The 21,765-nt window shown below is 38.8% G+C and overlaps 1 protein-coding gene across 1 annotated transcript; it reads right to left on the minus strand.

Moving 5' to 3' along the window:
- Nucleotides 1-3,595: 3,595 nt before the first annotated feature.
- Nucleotides 3,596-16,375, minus strand: LOC117420902 (uncharacterized). Its single transcript, XM_034034643.3, has 5 exons — nt 16,194-16,375; nt 11,232-11,379; nt 10,811-10,991; nt 8,239-8,813; nt 3,596-7,446 (listed from the first exon to the last, which is right to left on the minus strand). Exons 2-5 carry the CDS (start codon nt 11,352-11,354, stop codon nt 6,385-6,387), a joined length of 1,941 nt encoding a protein of 646 aa, XP_033890534.3. The 5' UTR covers nt 11,355-11,379; nt 16,194-16,375; the 3' UTR covers nt 3,596-6,384.
- Nucleotides 16,376-21,765: the final 5,390 nt, after the last annotated feature.

Raw genomic sequence — 21,765 nt, forward strand, 5'->3', positions numbered from 1 at the left:
TTACTAAATTTCATCACAGATTAGTGGTTAATCATATAATCCCTAGACTCAGTAATGTGCTTATGTCTGTTGAATATTATATATATATATATATATATATATATATATATATATATATATATATATATATATATATATATATATAATATGTTATATATTTACATATGTTGTATAGTAATAATATTACACATACATGTAATATGGACTTTGATTTGGGTGCGATCATAATACCGGTTGTACAGGAAGCTGTGTTAATGTGTAAACAGGATAAACTGGCTTCACTCAAATCAAAGTAAAAATTATACGTTGGAGAATGTTTTGATGCATGTATGTTTCAGTGGCTACCTCTAATCAAGTTGAGTGTCTTGCTCCCACACTGTGCTGTGTCATATGAAGGGTGTAAGAGAAAGAACAATCTCGACTCGATTAGAATACTTATAAACATATTATACAAGCATTACATCTAAATAAAAATCAGACAGAAAGCTGATTTGTAAGTCTAGCATCTTTATGTGGAACAGCAGTGTGGTTTAAACATTTCGAATGCTTTGTCATGGACACGATGAGTGCCAGATCGACACTGTCAGTGAAATTTTAAGTGTAGTTGCTGCTAATAGGTTCCAGTCGGGGCGTGATTTATATTACTAATGACAGATAAGAACTGAAGATTATTACCCATTTAAGATAGGTTAAAATGATCTGCAGAGAGCAGCCAGCATCCTGGGAGAACAAGCTCATTACTAAAGGCACTTACAATTCAATAATGCATTTGTTTCAGACACTTTTAAGAGCTAACTTTGCTGTTTTGACTTTTTAGAATCTTTGCAGTGATTCTAAGAACTCAAACAAAGCATGTGATACAACAAACTCACCTAAGCAGGTCACATAGTTCAACATTATCATATACTGCATCCAGTAACACAAGCTGTTCAACACAATGTTTCACTGTAATGAAAGCACAAAACAAAAACACATTGTCTTTTGGACAAAGCCTACCTTTCATTTCTAATTTACTGCACATTCTTCCTCAGTCTTGAACTTCAATCAGAAACGTATCTTTATGAACACAGTTTGGTACAGTGTTTGCGTGCACATTTCAATGGGTCTAAAGTTCACAGGGATTCTAAGCAGTTCATTATGCATGCAGGTATGAAACGTGTCTAAAAGAAGTCGCCTTTTTCAATTTGATCCTGCGTAAAACAGAAGCATGACCATGACTGATACTAGCAATTAAGCCATTACATTTTACACTGTTCAGCTTTTTCTTGGGAGAACAACAGTATTAAATCGAACAAAGTCTAACCCAGATGAAAAATTAAAGATGACATATTAAGCCGGGTCTGCAAATGCAGTATGTTACAAGGTGTGCTATACAAAAGTATAATGTACATAAATATTGTCCTAGAGAAACCTTTTGCAGACAGCATTACGAGCAAAACATACTTATAACAAATATTGCACAGTGGTTCTGATACCATGGTTACTGCACTGGACTGCCAGTGTGAATTGTAATAGATAAAACTGTTACCACTGAATTACCATTGTAGTGTCTGTGCAGTAATAGATTTCTCAAAAATTAGACTCTTCTTTTTTTCTTTCTTAAAAGCAATTATTTTTCTGGATAAAAAACATTTACAGGGATACAAATGGTAATGGATTTGTTGCATACACTTTTAAGAGCTAACTTTGTGATTTGCGTTCTTCGAATCTTTGCTGTAATACAATACACTTACAAAGCAGGTTTCAGATTTCCACATTATCACATACAAACGGTAATCTGGAAGAACCCTGTAGAAAACTGTTCTGGCAGGAGTTTAAGATTCCAGAAAATTCATTGTATTGTTTGTGATGTGATATGAAAGTTGCCTTGGATAAGACCTCTGCTTCTGCTGATCTATGACACTGGTTCTTGGAATTAACTTTTATGTGCCACATACAAATACAAAAATAACTAAACACTGTAAGGTGAAGGAGAAAAGAGTAGAAAACATAATTGTAACATGTATGGCAAGTACTGTGGGGCAGGTTGTCTGCAGTAGGTGCTAAAGGGCTCTAGTTACTGTAGGTGGTCTTCCACTAACTCAAGTATGGTACCAATAATCATGTTTGCTCAAATATGTGACTATCAAAACTGTATATAAATAGCAAATAAAAGGTCATATTTATGACATTTATTTTATTTTTATAGTTAGAGCCCCATGAAAATTATTGTTATTTTATACTTTATTTTTCACAAATTTAGTTTTATTTAGTTTTATTTTTCAAAAACTACATACATATTTTTATTTTTTTATTAAACACTATCTGCGTCTTTAAAACATTTTGACAAACAGACCTCACACAGAAAAATAATTTAATTGCTGTAATTTCTCATTAGCGGCAGTAATGTTAACATACCCCTTTTAATTAACTGCCTATTTACAGTAAATACTGCCCATGCCCTCTATAAAAATACAATAAGATAAAATTATATATATAGTTACACTGCCCTACTATTGTGGGGCTGTCATAATTGCACATACAGCGATCTACCCATTAAAAAAAGATAGGAATTGCATTTCAATCCCATTGCACTGAAGCAGTATACAACAAGCTTGGGGTTTCTCAGTATTTAAACACTAAGCAAAGCAGATTAATTCATTCAAAACCAAAACAGCATTTGCTCCAGTGCAAAGTTTGCACCACAAAGAATTAGCATACTAATAAAAAATAAAAGCAAACAAGCCATATTTTCCCCAAAAGGAAAAGGAATAAACAGCTAATGCTTTACAACGATATCTCCCCAAACAACTCGCTCCAAATTATACATCTGAGCAGGTGCTAGTCAGAGTATCCATTTCCCTTCAGACCATGTCTATGGTAATGGCTGAGCCTTGAAACTACAACTGCAAGTATTTTTTTTAAAGTATTTTTTGTATAAACCTCCCAATTTAAAAATGTCATTCTATGTTAGCTTTATAATGATTTTTCGTTTTATATTTGCATTCCTTTTTCTTTCATGCTATTTCGTATTTGCGAAAAACATGGGGCTCTAGCTATAATATTATGAAATTATTTCATTTGCTATAACCCCTTTAGTGAGGTTGATTTCTAGTATGACGAACACAGAATAGGTATTATTGTGGGACAATAGGAAATGGGTTGACATACTGTACAATTGCAGTGCTGAAAGGGGAACCCGTCACATTTCATGAGCAATAAACAAATGAATCACAATGTTTATAAGAAAAAAAATAATGAATAGTAAAAAGAAACAATATAAGGCAAACCAGAGGAAATTCATTTACACTCAGATACTGCCCTTTAAAACAAAGAGTAAAACCCAAATAATCAATACAATTTTATTTCTTGTACAGTAAATGCAAATGACTGTTCAATCATCCACAGACAGTGACATAACTAAATACAAAGTGCAAATTTGTATCAGTTTTGTAACTTATATAATGCATGTTATTTATATATATTATATATATATATATATATATCCTTTTTTTAAGTTTGCTTAGTTCGGAAAACATTTACTACAATCCTTTTAATATGAATTAAAACTAAAGAGAGATGGCTTCAAAAGTTGACAACATTGCAAATTTCAGGCATCAGGCAACTAAATTAAATTTAAAAAAGGTTACCTGGTGACAGATACACTTTTTTTTTTTTTTTTAAATTTAGTCGTTGCCAATTAGTTTTTATTATTTTCTCCCCAATTTGAAATGCCCAATTATTTTTAGGCTCAGCTCACCGCTACCAGCCCTGCGCTGACTCGGGAGGGGCAAAGATGAACACACGCTGTCCTCCGAAGCGTGTGCCGTCAGCCGCCCGCTTCTTTACACTCTGCAGACTCACCGTGCAGCCGCCTCTGAGCTACAGCGTTGGAGGACAACGCAGCTCTGGGCAGCTTACAGGCAAGCCCGCAGGCGCCCGGCCAGACTACAGGGGTCACTGGTGCGCGGTGAGCCGAGGACACCCTGGCCGACCTAACCCTCCCTCCCCCCGGACGACGCTCGGCCAATTGAGCGCCGCACCCTGGGAGCTCCCGTCCACAGTCCGCTGTGGAATAGCCTAGACTCGAACCGGTGACGTCCAGGCTATAGAGTGCATCCTGCACTCTAGCGAGTGCTTTTACTGGATGCGCCACTCGGGAGCCCCGACTGATACATGTTGTTTATTATTATTATTATTATTATAATTATTATTTATTTCTTAGCAGACGCCCTTATCCAGGGCGACTTACAATCGTAAGCAAATACATTTCAAGTGTTACAATACAAGTAATACAATAAGAGCAAGAAATACAATAACTTTTGTTCAAGTGTGACAAACCACAATTCAATAATACAGCAGTTAATAGTGATAGTTACATCAGGATATGATTAAATAGTGATAGTTACATCAAGATATGATTAAATACAAAATACTACAGGTTAAACACTTGGCAGATTACAGTATTCTGAAGTACAGGATTAAATGCAGTAAAATAGGGGGCAGATAAGAGCAAAATAAAGCACATTTAAATGAAGGGTGATAGTGTCCCAGGATACAAACAGAGGAGTTCTACAGGTGCTGTTTGAAGAGGTGAGTCTTAAGGAGGCGCCGGAATGTGGTCAGGGACTGGGCAGTCCTGACATCTGTAGGAAGGTCATTCCACCACTGCGGAGCAAGGGTGGAGAAGGAGCGGGCTCTGGAGGCAGGGGAGCGTAGCGGAGGTAGAGCCAGTCTTCTAGTGCAGGTGGAGCGGAGAGGTCGAGTGGGGGTGTAGGGAGAGATGAGGGTCTGGAGGTAGCTGGGTGCAGTCTGGTCAAGGCATCTGTAGGCTAGTACAAGAGTCTTGAACTGGATGCGAGCGGTGATCGGGAGCCAGTGGAGCGAGCGGAGTAGTGGAGTAGCGTGGGCGAAGCGAGGCAGAGAGAACACCAGGCGGGCAGCAGAGTTCTGGATGAGTTTAATTCTACAGACAGTATACTTTGGTAAGATAACCCCCTGATATCATGGATTACTTGTATTCTGTATTTTATTTGCTTATTAAAAGCCATTTGAGGAATTACTGTTTCAGATATGATCTTGTCAAGTGCCTGTCCAAAAGCCATTTCTGATATAGTTAGCCCAATGGTGTTACCCCCAGGGGGCATCGGCAAGGGTGGACCTGGTATACATTGCCTTTTCAAAAGTATTAAGATAGATGAATGGGGCACCTAGTCTTTTCATTCACCATTCCAGAAATGCAATAAAGAGCAACCGTTCTACATTGGTTGTAAATGGATATTTGGGGCACCACTGCAAATGTGACACGGCTTAGGTTGCTTACTAAAGTCTTCAGTCACCAAGATACTTCATAAGCAAGGCGTCTCAGTAAAAAGTACAAGAAAAGGCCTGCCCCAGTGGTTCTGTATTTCTTACAATATCCCAGTGCTACTCTAGTACATAGGTTTTCTTTAAAAAAAAGTTGGATGTTAGGATTTGGGGCATATTCAGATGTAATTTCATTTCTGAATCTTCTTTTAGCATTGTAGCGCTACTGAGTGTTTTATAGTTATGAATGTTGTTTAAATAAAATTTTTTTTCAGTTTTGTGAATATTAAACACATTTTTTTTGTCATGGAAACAGTAAACAGTGCCCTAATGTTTGTACACTACCAGGTGCCTGAACAATTACCAGTGATAGCTGAAATTTGATTATACATTATTAAGACAGAACAGGCCAGAACACAATTTAAAATGTTGCATTAAAACTTGCATTGATAAATACTTACAGCTTCAAAGTGCTTTCTTTTAAAACAACAAGTTACAGTGCAATCCCCAATGTACTCTCTCAAAAGATTTAAACTATACAAACAAGACACATATGTTTAAATAGAAAGACTAAGTAAGGTGTAGCAAATCAATCTTTGTTGCTTTTTGATAATCTCTCACAAAGCAATACATTAATGTGATCAAAGGTCAAATTATGTAAATGTCCATTGTGTGAATGCAGAGTTGGTTGCCAAGGCTGATAACTTTTTTTTTTTAATCCAAGAACACACAACATTATTCTGGTTATAGGATTTGAATAAATGTAGGGATAGGATTCAAAATGTGATCCTGTTACAAACGTATTTACCTTGTAGCATTCAATACGGAAAAGGCATTCAGTACACCCGATTGCTGAGCGCAAGAACAAGTACCTCATTTTTGCTTAGTTATAATGTTATTGTTTTTAGCCCAATAATCTGTTGATTTTAGATTTACATTTAAAATATAGCAATTTAGCAGCATGCCACATAATTGCTAAATACAAAAAATTAAGTAAGAAATACTGCTAAATACAAATTCCTTGCATTTAGCAGTACTTCCAACTTAAATTAGTAGTAATTATTTTAGCAAACCTGTAGCTTGAATTTAACAGGTCTCCTACTTTTTCATGTATCTCCACAAAAGCACAGCAGCAACGGATAAAGCAGCAATGGCAATCGCTGGGACCAGGTAGCCATCAAACTGTCTTCTTGCATCACCTCTGGGCGCTCTCTGGTTATTTTCAGGGGACTGCAGCGTGACTGATCCTAAATTCTCCCATTCACGTGGATGTGAACTTGTTTGCGGACGCTCCAAGTCAGACCAAGATCGACCACTTTGAGGAGATTCTTCTCTCAACCCTATAAACTGATTTGAAGCATGATCATCGATACTGGGATTTTGTGAAAATTGCACCACAATCTGTTTGACATTTGAGCAACTGGGTGTCCCCCCTGTGGTTTCTCTTCCATTTGTACTAAGATGCTGATCTGTGGGTGAGCTGTAGCTTTTTGGGATATTTGGGGATCTAATTTCTTCTGATCCAAGACTGCGCCATGGTTCAATTGGGCTTCTTTGTTTCCTCTCTCTGTGCTCTCCCCTGTTAATGGTTGAATTTTCTGATGGACCGCATGCCCCAATTGTTTCAGGACTTTGAGCAAGTTTTGGGAAAGTGTCGTGCTGTATCTGAAGGGGGTTGTCAACAGCCACTAAACTCTCCACCAGGTTTGGGTTCCGATTGCCAGATAACGCCTTAATCTTCTGCTCCTTGTTGTACTCTTCAAAATTGAAGGGGCCATTGGGCACAGCACTGTAGCAGGGAGATGATGCAGAGGTGTCATGGGACGGGCAACAGTCATCTTCAGCGCCACTGGGTGGCGTTCCCCTAATAAGAGTTTCAGGGACCTGTCTGACACCAGACATGGAGGGGCTTTCTGTTACACCACTAGAAAACTGGAGCTGACTGGAAGTCACGGAGCAAGGGTGGTCATCAGTGTTGGTTAATGTTAGCATGCCAGGCTTACTTAAATATTCTTCTGTCCCGGATCCTGCTGTGGCCCCTCTAATTGACGGGATGGCCTCAGTGTGGCCTGGGCCCGCAGATGGCCTCCCGGAAGAATCCACAGACCTTCTGATTCTGTTTTCCTGTGGTGTCCCTGTAAGCTGATGGTTTGCGTCAATCTGACAGAGATGGAAACATTATTACAAATGTTCTATACAGTAAGTTAAGACTGTTTGTGGGGTGTCTCATTATTATTATAAGAGAAGTCATCTCGTGCAGTTTGGGAGAGAGGGCTGCCAAATGAAACTGAGCAGGTCTCTGTCTGCTTAATGATTTCCGTTATAAAAGGAGACACACTACAAACAACATATTAAAAATAAAAAAAAAACATTGTACTCATAAACTACTATTGGGGCTTGAAGTTTTCGGTTTTAACCTATTTAGAAGATTCGGTTTAAATCTTTGAAAACCATAAACGTGGGTTTTGGCAACATTTTAAATAATGTCAATCATGCACCACTCTCTTTCTATATAAAGAAAACGGCGTTCAAAAGGAGGGCAGTGTGCAAAGACACTGCAACTGACCACTCATCATTTTGTGCACTACGTAATACGTGTAATTTGCAAATTACCTCCATGATAGTCTGAATAAAGTCTGTTCAAGGGCTAGGGGGACACAGTGAGGTCAACTAACTTAGCATTGGCATAGGAGGCTGTGTGGTCCAGTGGTTAAAGAAAAGGGCTTGTAACCAGGAGGTCCCCGGTTCAAATCCCACCTCAGCCACTGACTCATTGTGTGACCCTGCGCAAGTCACTTAACCTCCTTGTGCTCCGTCTTTCGGGTGAGATGTAATTGTAAGTGACTCTGCAGCTGATGCATAGTTCACACACCCTAGTCTCTGTAAGTCGCCTTGGATAAAGGCGTCTGCTAAATAAACAAATAATAAAGGAGATTTAACATTGAAAAATACCTGATTTCTTTTTGTATCGGAGTTGCTGTTTGGAGGTCCCGTAGCTCTTGGCACTGTTTTATAGTTGGTATGTGGAGGTGCAGTTTCCTGAACTGAGGTCTTCACTTCCACCTGGTCTCTTCTGCTGTTCCCCTCCGGACTGGACAGAATCGAAGAAGGGGCCGGGGCTACTTCTGGCTCTGATACAGAGATTGCATGGGAGCCATGGGAGTAGGAGGTAGCACCTTGGAGGAGGTTTGCTGGGAGGGATGTCTGAACACTGGCATTAGATACTGGGGATGGAGGAGGGAGGGGAGACTGAGAAGAAGGTAAGACGCAAGCATGAGGTTCTGAAGGATTCTGTGGAAGAGTTGGAGGAGTTGCAGCTACTGGGGCTGCAGCTGGATTATTATTATTATTTCCATGGGTGTAGACTGCAGCTTCTAATCGGATTAAGGGCTGGTTGGTGGTTGATGGGGGAGGAGACATGGGGGCAGAGTGTGGGGGACTAGAGCATAGAGGAGGAGCTCCTGCTGGGGGAGCATCAGGTACAGAAGGGGCAGGTGGTTGTTGGGGAGCAGGGGCTGGGCTGCCACCTATAAAATAAAGCAAACAATGTCTAGATTACCAGAACAGCATCTGTAAATGAATTTTGTTACATTGCTAATGTCCCATTCTGGTTAAACAATTTACTTTACAGTCCACCTTACTTATAATGACCATCAAAAAATGTTATTGACATAAGGGCAGCAGTGTGGAGTAGTGGTTAGGGCTCTGGACTCTTGACCGGAGGGTCGTGGGTTCAATCCCCGGTGGGGACACTGCTGCTGTACCCTTGAGCAAGGTACTTTACCTAGCTTGCTCCAGTAAAAAATCCAACTGTATAAATGAGTAATTGAATGTAAAAATAATGTGATATCTTGTAACAATTGTAAGTCGCCCTGGATAAGGGCGTCAGCTAAGAAATAAATAATAATAATACAGGTGATTTAATATGATACATTACTGTATTGGTAATTTTTCTTTACAGGATTCAACATGGCCATAATTGATAGATGGACATAAAGACCACATCTATAATGGTGATATTAAAAAATAAAGTTTGACTGTAAGTTTGAGTATTTTATTTTCATAGACTGGCATGAGTTTGTTTGTTTAAACACACTTAGTGTTGCAGTGTTGTGCAATAATTATATTTTGTTGTCCAGTTGCACCTGAAAAACTATCAGGATAATGAAGCGTAGCTTGAAATAGATATGTGTGCTCTGGTAGAGAGGACTAGCATTGGCTATAGTTTATGCGGTCAGGATTCTGCTATTTTTATTTTTTATTTTATATTCGAGTGACCAATTATTATTTTTTATTTATTTTCCCCCAATTTGGAATATCCAGTTAAGTATTTTTTTTCCTCACCGCAGCGAGTCCCCACACAGCACAGACATTCTGAGGGCATGTGAGAGTCCTCCGATCTCACAAGCCTAAAGCCAGAATCGCTTTTACGCCAAGCAATCCATCGCAGAGAAGGGCGTGCTACTGATCCCAGGGAACAGAGATCAGCCCTGCCCCTTATCCACTCTGAATGTGCTCAGTGTCTGGCCAGTGGGGTTTGCTGTTGCACGATGAGAAGCAATCCCTGCCTGTTTCCCATCCACCACACCAGGAGTGTCAGAGCCAATGTGATGGATGAGCCACTCGGGGACCCCCAGGATTCTGTTATTTTGACTGTTCCACAGGTTCGATTTATTCTATTCTTTGATCTCTGTATGCTGCTGAGTAAGTTTGAAACACACATGTTTTATTGTTTGTTTGTACTTTGCAGTTGTCCTTTTATTGTTTTCCAGGACCTTTTGTAAATGAGGCCTGTGTCTCAATGAGTAAATCTCCTGGTTAAATATACATACATAAATAAATAAATAAATAAATATCAATATGCTAGATACTGTACACAGATTAAAGGAATTAAGCCTTATATATCCATGGTAAATCAGTAGCAAAACATTTGCAACAGCTGTAGACATGTTCATGGATCATACATGTATTAGGAATACAGTACATACAATAATACTGTCAAAATGTGGGGCCGTGATGGCACAATGTTTGTCTACAAAGGGATACAGCAATGTAATACATAGATTCAATCCTCTATATATACACTCTCATTAATTGGATAAATATTTACTGAAAGGGTGACAACAAAATATACTGTTAGCATTTTGGGAGGTGATTTTTTTTTTCAAAATTTAGAAAGCACAAAGTTCTATAAAAGGTGGACATTCTGCCTATAATTGACGACCAAAAATAAAACATTTATTATGGAAATTGTTTAACCTTTAAGGGAATTACCATAGGTACTGTATATTTGAAGAAATGAACTTGTCTATTACCATCTTTAAACAACTTCAGTCTACTGGTATGTGTAGCCTGATGGGATGAAATTGTTTAAAGTTGGTGCACACATTGAATCCTATCACATTGTAGTGGGGTTACTCACTGGAATTTAATGAGAGAATTCTAAAGGCATTGGAATCGCACAGTTTATTACAGAATACTTTACATTACAGAATACTTTACATCACGCAGCATGCAAACTTACGCTGAGGGTACTTCAGTCTGGAATACTCTCTCTCGAGTTCGCTGGCCAGGTCATCCTGACTGACATTTTTAAGAGCTTCAATAAACTCGCTTGGCCAGTTTTGTCTTCGCTTGAGACAATCAAAAAACATTTGCATAGCAATAGAATTACCAGACGAAGAGAGTTTGGCGTTAATTTCCTCCTAAAAATAAAAAATAAAAATAAAAACACACACACACACACATTTTTTATATATATACTACATTACTTTTTTAAAACATAAATTAGTAAAAAGGTGTTCAATTAAAATGCTATTTTTGTATTCCTAGTTTGCTAACAGTTTTTATTTTGAAATAATAATAATAATAATAATAATAATAATAATAATAATAATAATAATAAAGCACAATGTTGAAATAAATAAATGTCAAGGAAAACTCACCTTGTCATTGTCAGTGAGACAGGTAATATACATTAACACCTGATTCACTTTGACTTTTTCCACATAACGGGGCATGTTGGGCCGAATGTAGCTTTTGTACAATGTATCACTTACAAAAGACATTTTTTAAATATCTTACAAAGATAACCTAAAAGATAAAAGAAAAAACATAATCGCTCAAAGCTGCACCTGTCAGTGAGAACATATGAAACACAACGAGCAAAAACAACATGCCACATTTGAAATCAACAAACAGGACGTCTACAATTTTAGAGGCAGTATGTTTTGAAAGTAAAACAATCTATACATTTTTAGGCTCAAACTATGACTTCTTGCTATTTAGTTTTCCACGTTCCAAAGAGAAACCCTACACACAACGTATTTTCTTACAGTATTGGTAGTTCAATAGTTTTATGATTATCTCATTATGAATTGTCAGTAAAAGCATCGGAAATGCATAGCATTCAATTGCAAAAGGGTGTTTTTACATGGGAATACAAGTGATCACTCATCACTGATGTAACATGATTAGCCTGTTCACTGAGCAGTCCTGCTATTGTCACTGCTGCTACTTGGTGCTTAACCCAGAGATGTGTACATTTAATAAAGGATGCACTCTCATGTGTGGCCAGACTGATGGAGGCCACTGCTCTACAGCAGAAGTAATGTACTGCCTTGAACTGTTGTCACCCTTGCAGCTGCTGCCTAGTGTTGCAAAGTAAGAGCGCCCCCTCAGGTCCACTACATGCGTTTCAGCTAAGTGTGATCAAAAGTTTGAAATACTACACATTAAGTTATTAGTACTAGTCAATGAAATCCATCAGCCTGACTTTTTGCATATGAGTAACACCTTATTACAGCTTATTCTACTCTAAAGAGTCAGTGGACTAATTTATACCTTACAATCTTCTAGGGCAGATACATTGGCCCTGAATATCAAAGTTTTTTTGACAGTGGCCATACATGTAAAAAAATATTCGTTCGGATATTCGGATATTTGTCCCAGCACTAATATTATTAGTTCATTATGGCTGGTTTTTCTATATATAGAACGCCTTGCCCCAAAATAATGCCACATGTTTCGTATTGTAGCAATCCGTGCATTTGTGTACTGTATTCCCTGCTGTCTGTTTGTGTTTGCATGCTGTGTGTGTTATTCCCTTCCTGCTGTATTCTGCCATTCTTGATTTACCTTTGTTTGTGTACTCCCGTACCATGTGATCTGCTGTTTGTTTGTCTACCCTGGTCTGTTCTCATTGGTTGTTGTTTGTCTGTGCCCATTGGTCCTGGTGTGCAGCTGAGAGCCAATGGGATGTGTCTGAAGCCTGGTAATCTATTTGCATAAGGGGGCGGGTTAAGCATATAAGAAGGCGCCTCAGCGCTGTTCAAGGGGTTGATGTTGTGCTGGTTGCCATGGTTGCCGTGGTCCTGTGTGAATCCTGTGTTGTTGGCAGAGCTGTGGTCTCTGGTCTGAGTGCTGAGAGAGCGTCCAGGGAAATAAATACAGTCAGCCCTCGGATATCTGTTGCATGGTGGTGTGTGCGTGCAGGGGTTGCATAGTGGTGTGTGCGTGCAGGGGTTGCATGGTGGGTGTGTGGAGGGGATTTGGAGTGAAGGTTTAGCACGAAAGACAGTGGGGAGGGGGCAGGGTAAGCGAGGGCATAGACCGGTAGGATTGAGGAAGACAAGAGTTTGAGAGAAGGTTGTGTTTGAGGGAGATCGTGAGATACAGTGAGAAAGGGTAGGGTAAAAGAAAAACTATTACAATCATTTATGATTTTATTTCGTGATTATTGAATTATTGTAAAAATAAACGGCTTGAGCTTTCATCTACTCATGGTTGCAGTCTCATTTCTGTCCCAAAAAGAACCCGAAATGCTACAATTTATTGATGGACATTACATAAGAAAATGAGATCTTTTTTGGAATACCATGTTCCTTCTCAAAAATGTGTTTTAATATTAGCCTTTAATAAAGGAAAACGACTGCTTTAATGAATTTTCATGTATCTATTTCAATGCAATGGAGTTTCTTCACTGTAATATAATTTACATTTTATTTCTGTTTCTTCATAAAAGTAAAAAATTACATTAACTTTGATTAATGTACGAAGGGTTACTCTTAAATGAATTCACAATCCAGTACTCGTGTACTTTTTTTATTGCAAACTGAGCATGCATGACTTAGAAACTCGCCTGTCAGCTGAGCAGAATATCCCAAAAACTGGGCTGAATTCGGAAAAGCAAAGTGGACCAGAATTTGGGACGTTATCTAAACACCACATCGGCCCAGAATTTGGGACGTCTGAAAACCAGAGTGGCCCAGAATTTGGGACGTTATCTAAACACCACATCGGCCCAGCGGCCCAGAATTTGGGATGTTATCTAAACACCACATCGGCCCAGAATTTGGGACATCTGAAAACCAGAGCGGCTCAGAATTTGGGACATTATAAAAGCAAAGTGGCCCAGAACCCTGAGCAGTCTATATGTAAAACTGTGATTACATTACAGATAATGTAATCAATTAAAATAAATCACGCAAACGATTATAGATATATGCTACTTGAAAGAAAAAATAGATCACCACAGAAAGTCAATTCTTACATTCGTGCATAACATGACAATTTATATAAAGTAATAGTCACCCATAGTTTGTTATATTAGTACAGCAAAATACCACATTATATTTTAATTGAAAGGTTCTGGAAAGCAGATCTCTCTCTCTCTCTCTCTCTCTCTCTCTCTCTCTCTCTCTCTCTCTCTCTCTCTCAATTCAATGGTGCTTTATTGGCATCACTTACAATAGCAGGTGTTGCCAAAGCAATTATACAATACATACATGTATATATACAATGCATCATAAAATATATATATATATATATATATATATATATATATATATATATATATATATATAAACAAACTGATTTATAAAGTACAGTAAAAAACAAACAAAAAAAAACATATCACTACTAACAATAAACATGTATCAGGACAATAATTATTTACATAATACATACATGCCTACATACACAACAACATACATACTGTATATACATAAGTGTGTGTGTCTCTGTGCAGAGCTCTCATTGTGTGTCCCTCAGTCTGTGACATGCAGACACATACTGGGCTGCTAGTTGGGCTGTGCTTCCCTCCTCTCCCAGGAGGATTGGGACTTTTTCAGGGTTGGTCATGTTTGGGAAATTTGGGAGGGAATTTGCAAATTTTTTAAAATAAGTTTGTCTATTTTCTGAGTATTTCTTACATTGAAGAAGGAAGTGCATCTCTGTCTCGACCTCTCCTGTCTCACAGTGACCACAGAGCCTTTCTTCTTTAGGAAGCCAGGTCTGCCGGTGACGGCCTTTCTCAATGGCCAGGCTGTGGTCACTGAGCCTGTACTTGGTCAGGATCTGTCTCTGCTTTTATCTCTGACAGTAGAGATATACTCTGCCAGAGTGTAATCTCTTTTTAGGGCCCGATAACAATCCAGTTTATTTTGAGATTTTGTTTCTGTGTCACAATGTTTCAGATAGCAGTTTTTGGTTAGTTTTATAATTTGGTTGACTCTGATTGGGGGCTGGTAAGCAGTGCTGACCTGAAGCTGGTTTGTTTTAGTATTATTAGTTGGGTTCAGTGCAGTGAGCTTCAGGGCCAGCTGGCTTAGAGGACTCTTTTCAGGCCTGAGCTCTTGGGTTTGCATGGCCTCATACTGGAGGGAGTCTGATTCACTTTTCTTTAGGTGCATCCAAAACTTTAGTGCTCTTTTCTTTATATTTATGAGTGTTGGGTAACGGCCTAATTCTGCCCTGCATGCATGATTTGGTGTTTTTCTTTGCACCTGTCGGATGTTTTTGTAGAGTTCAGCATACAGGGTTTCGATTGGGTGTTTGTCCCATTTAGTGTAGTCCTGTTGACTGAGTGGACCCCATATCTCACTACCATACAGCGCAATGGGTTGGATGACACTGTCAATTAATTTTAGCCATATTTTGATAGGAATATTTATTTTATAGAATCTTCTTTTGATGGCATAGAAAGCTCTTCTGGTTTTTTTCCTTTAGTGCATTTACTGCTAGGTTAAAGCTCCCTAATGCACTGATAGTCAGGCCCAGGTAAGTGTACTCTCGTACTCTCTCTCTCTCTCGTACTCTCTCTCTCTCTCTCTCTCTCTCTCTCTCTCTCTCTCAGCCTGTCCTCTTTGGGCAGCCATGTCTTCCTGTGTTGGCTGGTCTCAATGGCCAGACTGTGCTCGCTGAGCCTGCACTTTGTTAAGGTCTGTCTCTGTTGTCTTTCACCCTGGTCAGGTAATCAGCCAGGGTGTAGTGTCTCTCTCTCTCTCTCTCTCTCTCTCTGTCTCTGTCTCGAGCTTCCCCACTTGTTTTGACGTCACAGGACCAATCAAAACGCGACACTGTTAATGCGGTTCTAGATATATATTTTAATTTGGATTTTAAAATTCTATATGATGCAAAACTTATGGCCAAGCTATTCACCCAGAACATCTGTTGCCTTTATTCATGGTATAGTACAGTGCTACCTTTATCCTGAATTTATTACGGTACAATGTCAGTGCTGAACAAATGGGAGTATCCTTGAAAATTACAATATGGGAAGAGCCCACTATTCAACATCAGTACAAAAGTAAAAAAAAAAACAAACAAACAAAAAAAAACATACCGATTAAATATCATTTAACATACGACGCCCTGAACTGAAACTAGGTAATAAGCAGTAACGTTTTAACCTATATTTCAGAAATAAATGCATAGTTTCTGTATTTTCCTCAATTTATTTGTCTTAAAATCACCTAATAAAGCTTAACGAGCAAAAAATTGGCAGAAAGAATGTTCAATTTTGTTAAGTGTACCTTAACCTATTTTGTAATGTTATAACATTACTTTTATTTGTAAACGATTAAGAGTTATGAACAAACGAGTAAAATTATTTTCGAATTTCTTACCTGACTGGTAGTCTAAGTTGAGACGCACGGTATTTGAGTAAAACAACGATACCACTTTACTTTGCGAGTCCTTTTCCGTATCTGCGTCTCCTGTCTGACATCAGCACACAAGTCCCACACCCCAGCCACAGTTTGTCTGTGTTGCCTGCTACCGTTGCCCATACCCGCTGTGGCAGCCTTTGAATGGTGGAAGTCCTTGTCCATCAAAAGTTGTAGCGCAAATATGTTTTTGCCTTAAGAGGAAGAAGGAAGTAATATATATTACAATTACCTGTAAACATAGATATAGAAGGATTAGATCACACATTCATATTGCCCAGGAAAGGAACTTTTCAGGCAACAGATCGGATCAGAGATAGAGAAGACACAAATATAACGTGAACATATTGATTTACAAAACGGGTGTTTCGTTGTTCGTTAAATAAAAAACTAGCATGAAGCTTGGTAATTGTAGTGTTGTGAGTGTTACAATGAAGACACTGACATATAGTGGTAATAATATAAATTATACTTTAGGACTCGCTCTCGCTCCGCACGTCCAACTGTCAACCCTACTTAACATTCTCTAGTCACGTCATGTACCCGTAAGACTATATACGCACGTCACTGACATATAACAATCACTAGCTGGAATCCTACTAGACTGGAGTCACAATATTACAGTAATATATAGAGAAGACAAGCGCTAATGAACAGCTTAGGAAACGGGCTTTTCCCCGCGGGCTTTTTGATATTGTCGTATTAATAAATAAATACCTACTGTACATAGACAAATACACCGGATTATTTTAACGCTACCCTCGTGATTGACGGTTTTTTTTCTTTTTTTTTTTTTTTGGCATGAATACAATAATAATTTGTAATGAAGTGTATATACCATCGCTATAAAAAGGTTATATCAAGGTGACCAGACGTCCCGGACGGGACAGTCCCACTTTTGGAACACTGGTCCCAGTGTCCCCAGAACCTTTCTTGGGACGCTCATTAACCTCACCTTAGAAAAAAAGTGGTCACTTCGGGATTCGGCTAAAAAAAATTGGCAAAAGTGCGGAAGACGAACCGCGAGACCACATGATTGCATGTAGTAGTAAGCAGGGGGAACTGATTTTCTTGAGGCACTGAATTCTATGTAACACCGTTTTTTTTCCCCCCAGATCATCGTCGTGCCGGTAACAGAATACTGTAGCGTTCTGCGCAGGCAGGCAGGCAGGTAAGAAAGGAACGAACACGCTGAAATCAGTTCCAAATCTTTTATTTCAGGACGCTAATCTCAGCACCCATTCAGACACCTTGCGCTGCTTCATTACTTTCTGAAACACAACCAAATCAGGACACCAACAACAACACATGATTGGTGGCACAGCGCCCTTTTATAACATACCTCTGCCCCTTTTGTACCAGAGCTTTAAACACATCCCATTGATCCTCACTGCACACCAGGACCAATGGGCACAAACAACTGCCAATTACAAGGGAGACACAGACAGCACCACACGCGCACGTTACATTTACACGAGACGGGGTGCGTTCACGATACGCAGACTTTCGTCATTCTGCGCAGAATCTGCACAGAATCGGTGCAAGTAGCGAATGAATTTCCAGAATTTTTGCAGAATCTGCGCAGACTTAGCAAAGTCTGCCTCTCGTGAACGCACCCAGGGTTATAAAAGCAAACGGGCGGGAACTACAGAGCGGAAAGGGAACAATACAGCGGGAGTTACAGCAAGCACAGTAGGAACACAGTGCAAAACATAATTGCACGGATCGCTACAATATTGTATTTTCATGCAGGCTGCTGTAATGCCATATCTAACTAATTACAGTACAATGACACTTGGTGTGACGAAAGGGAAAGTTGAACGACCAGTGCAATAGCATTAAAAAGCGGCTGTACATCGCCGTGCAAATCTGGAGAATTACTGAACAGTTACCGTTCATATTTGTAACCAATCACAGAGAATTGTGGGTGGGTTTATCCACTGACTGTTGCTAAACCGAACTGACGGGTGTCCTCGTCTGAATCATCACTCTCGCTGCCCGAAGAGGTTACACTACTGCAGTGTAACAATAATGGCTCATACAGGTACCATTTGTGTTGGAACTGTTCTCTTCATTCATGATATTTGTGTATCTGCGTGCAAACGGCTTTGCTTCATGTGTAGCTATAGGCGACAATTGTGGAAAGCAACGCTGTTGTGTCACATCACCGTGCCATGTTTACAACGTGTACACTAAAGCATGACTGGTTTGAACACTTTATATATGTATTTGGAAACATATTTTCTGTTGAAATAAGTCTGCATTCACTTTCACTTCACCACAGGTAACCCTCTAAGAAATGATTATAGCGTGCATGGGGGAAGGCAGCAGCAGGGCTGGTAGGTGATGTAATCACACACGAAGACATAAGCCAGATATACACTCCTCGCCCTATGTGATGCGCCTGTCTGCGTTAACCGAGACTGCTACATTGGTGTTAGAGTGGGATGCAGATACCTCGGCACGCAGTCGTTGGACTGTAGCCTGTTGAGCAAGTCCAGGGCGTACCTGAGGCTGGTAGGGGAGAGTGTAGCGCGCACAGGGGAAGGCAGCAGCAGGGCTATACTATATGTATAGTAGCGATCCGTGCATTGTGTTTGTGTACCGTATTCCCTGCTGTCTGTTTGTGTTTGCATGCAGTGTGTGTTATTCCCTCCCTGCTGTATTCCACCATTGCTTGCTTACCTTTTGTATTCCCGTTCCATGTAACCCGCTGTTAGTTTGTCTGCCCTGGTCTGTTCTCATTGGTTGTTATCTGTGCACCCTCATTGGTTATTGTTTGTCTCTCTGTGCCCATTGGTCTGGATGTCGGCCAATGGGATGTGTCCTAAGCCTGGTATTATTTTGCATAAGGGGTCGGGTGTATATATATATATATATATATATATATATATATATATATATATATATATATATATATATATATAAAAATTAAACATGTCTACTGGTGCCAGAATTGAATTTTGCTGTCACAAGAATGTAGCGCCATACGTCAAATTTGACTGACATCATTTGTCCTGGGTGCCGTGGGGCTGCATGTGGCAGTATGACGCAGGTCCTGTACATTGTTTGCTGTGTGGTGCTCTTCATAAACTGTATGCCGTTGATCTCAGTCTGACAAAGTGGGGTGTTGTTTTACTCTTGCACTTGTTGTTTTTAGTTCAGTGCTGCAAGACATTCCAGTCCTTGCTATCACAGCTGGAAACACCCAATCGCTCTGCATTGGTAGTAGATACTATTTTGGGTACCACTGCGCTTCTGCGTCGAAGAAGCGCCCATTACTTTTGCCTGTATTTGAAGAGGAAACAATTATCTATTCAGAAATACAATACCAAAGTGTGATCAAATGAGCCACCTCCTATTGCTCCCACAGTATGCAGAATGTAAAATACGTAATTATTAAAAGTTTAGAAGGAACATGTCTTAGTGATTAAGGGACTACGCCCTGTACTGAACTATTCAAACTGGGGAGAGGTTGTACAAAGACTTGCAGAACACTTTTGTGTTTCCACCTCATCCTCTATATATAGACTGTAGATCTGCTATCTGAAGGATATTGATATTATTTCTTTCTTAGCAGACACCCTTATCCAGGGCGACTTACAATTGTTCCAAGATATCACATTATTTCAGGTGTTTTTTTTGTTTTTTTTTTTTAACATATAATTACCAATTTATACAGTTTTTTTTTTTTACTGGAGCAATCTAGGTAAAGTACCTTGCTCAAGGGTACAGCAGCAGAGTCCCTCAACCTGGGATTGAACCCACGACCCTCTGGTCAAGAGTCCAGAGCCCTAACCTCCACACTCCTGCCCCTGATATTACTATTTAAATATCTGTCCTTCTTTGTGGGATGTCATAGTCATAAGAACAAGAAAGTTTACAAAGGAGGCCATTTAGCCCATCTTGCTCGTTTGGTTGTTAGTAGCTTATTGATCCCAGAATCTCATCAAGCAGCTTCTTGAAGGATCCCAGGGTGTCAGCTTCAACAACATTACAAGGGAGTTGGTTCCAGACCCTCTAGTCATCTCTTCACATATATGTCAGAGGGTGAGTAGTTTAATAAACATAAATACATCTAGGTTTACAGAAGGTAAAGTGCTGGATTCTGTGATTCTCTGAAGTTCCATTACAGATGCTGTCCAATAGAAATTAACCATTTCACTGCCACATTGTCTTACCCACTTGACATATCAATAATGTAGATCTTTTCTTGTAGAAACCTTTAAAGGGGAATACCTTCATTTTGTGACGGTGTGTAAAAAAAAATTTGAATTCGACCGTGAATGAGGTGAGACTGTTGCTTGACATAATTTCACCCTGGGAAACGCAGTAATAAGCAACCACGGATTCTGGTTCATTGCAATCCGTCAGTCACTCCATAAAATGCAAGAAAACCTTTTCAATACTATACTGATTAATAGCTAAATAAACTCTTCACCATGCTTACTTAGCTTTTTTATGTTTATCCACACTTTTATATAAAACTATGTAAAACAAAGAAATGTATTAAAAACAAATCTTAAAAAAAGAGGATACAAAGAAAGAATTATAGAGACGGAGTTAAGAAAAGTGGATACACTAAAAAGAGATGATCTACTAGATTATAAAAAATAGAGATAAAAAGGTCAAAAGAGTCCCATTAGTAATGACTTACTCTAAACTTTTGCCCAATATTTCTAAAATAGTTTGGAAACACTTGCGGATTCTACATAATTCAGAAAAATTAAAAAAAAGTATTTCTTAAGGCCCCAGTTGTAGCATTCAAAAGAGAAGCTAATTTAGGTGATATTTTAGTTCACAGTAAACATAAAAGAATAATTGACAAAATAGGTTCTACGAACATGTGCACTAGTAGATGTAAAGTGTGTAAATACATGGACAAAAGTAAAAATATAATTAAACATAAGAACACCACATATCCACTAAAAACTAATACCTACTGTAAAAATAGCAATGTTGTTTATGGAATAGCCTGTGAAAAATGTGATGAAATCAAATATGTTGGAGAGACTGGAACTACTTTATATAAAAGAATTCAGAACCACCTTTCATTAATTAGAAATAAAAAAATGAATGAACCAATAGTACAGCACTTCACCAGTCAGGGACATGACATAAATGATGTAAAGTTTGTAGTATTAGAACAGCTCAAATTAGACAATGCGACATATAGAAGAATAAAAGAAAGTAAATGGATAAATAGACTGAACACGATTATGCCAGCGGGACTCAACTCAAGTTATGCATGCTGATGCGCTGGGGAGGCCAAATCTAGACTGATCCTCAGAGCCAGCATTGCATGATATAATAAAAATATAAGTTTATATAAAGTAGTGTTAATTAGAATTAATACAGATTCAAAGATAGAAGTAAAAATGATGTCACAATATATAGAACACCATTACATCATGTAAGAATAAATCATGGATTTGAATGTAAACAATAACAAGTAGTTGTCATGCCGTCAAAAACCTATAAATACCTCCAATGTTTTGATTCAGACACAGGCTCCCTTGACAAAGATATGTAC

The sequence above is a fragment of the Acipenser ruthenus genome, chromosome 1 (genome assembly GCF_902713425.1).
Source record: "Acipenser ruthenus chromosome 1, fAciRut3.2 maternal haplotype, whole genome shotgun sequence".
In the NCBI taxonomy this organism is placed as follows: domain Eukaryota; kingdom Metazoa; phylum Chordata; class Actinopteri; order Acipenseriformes; family Acipenseridae; genus Acipenser; species Acipenser ruthenus.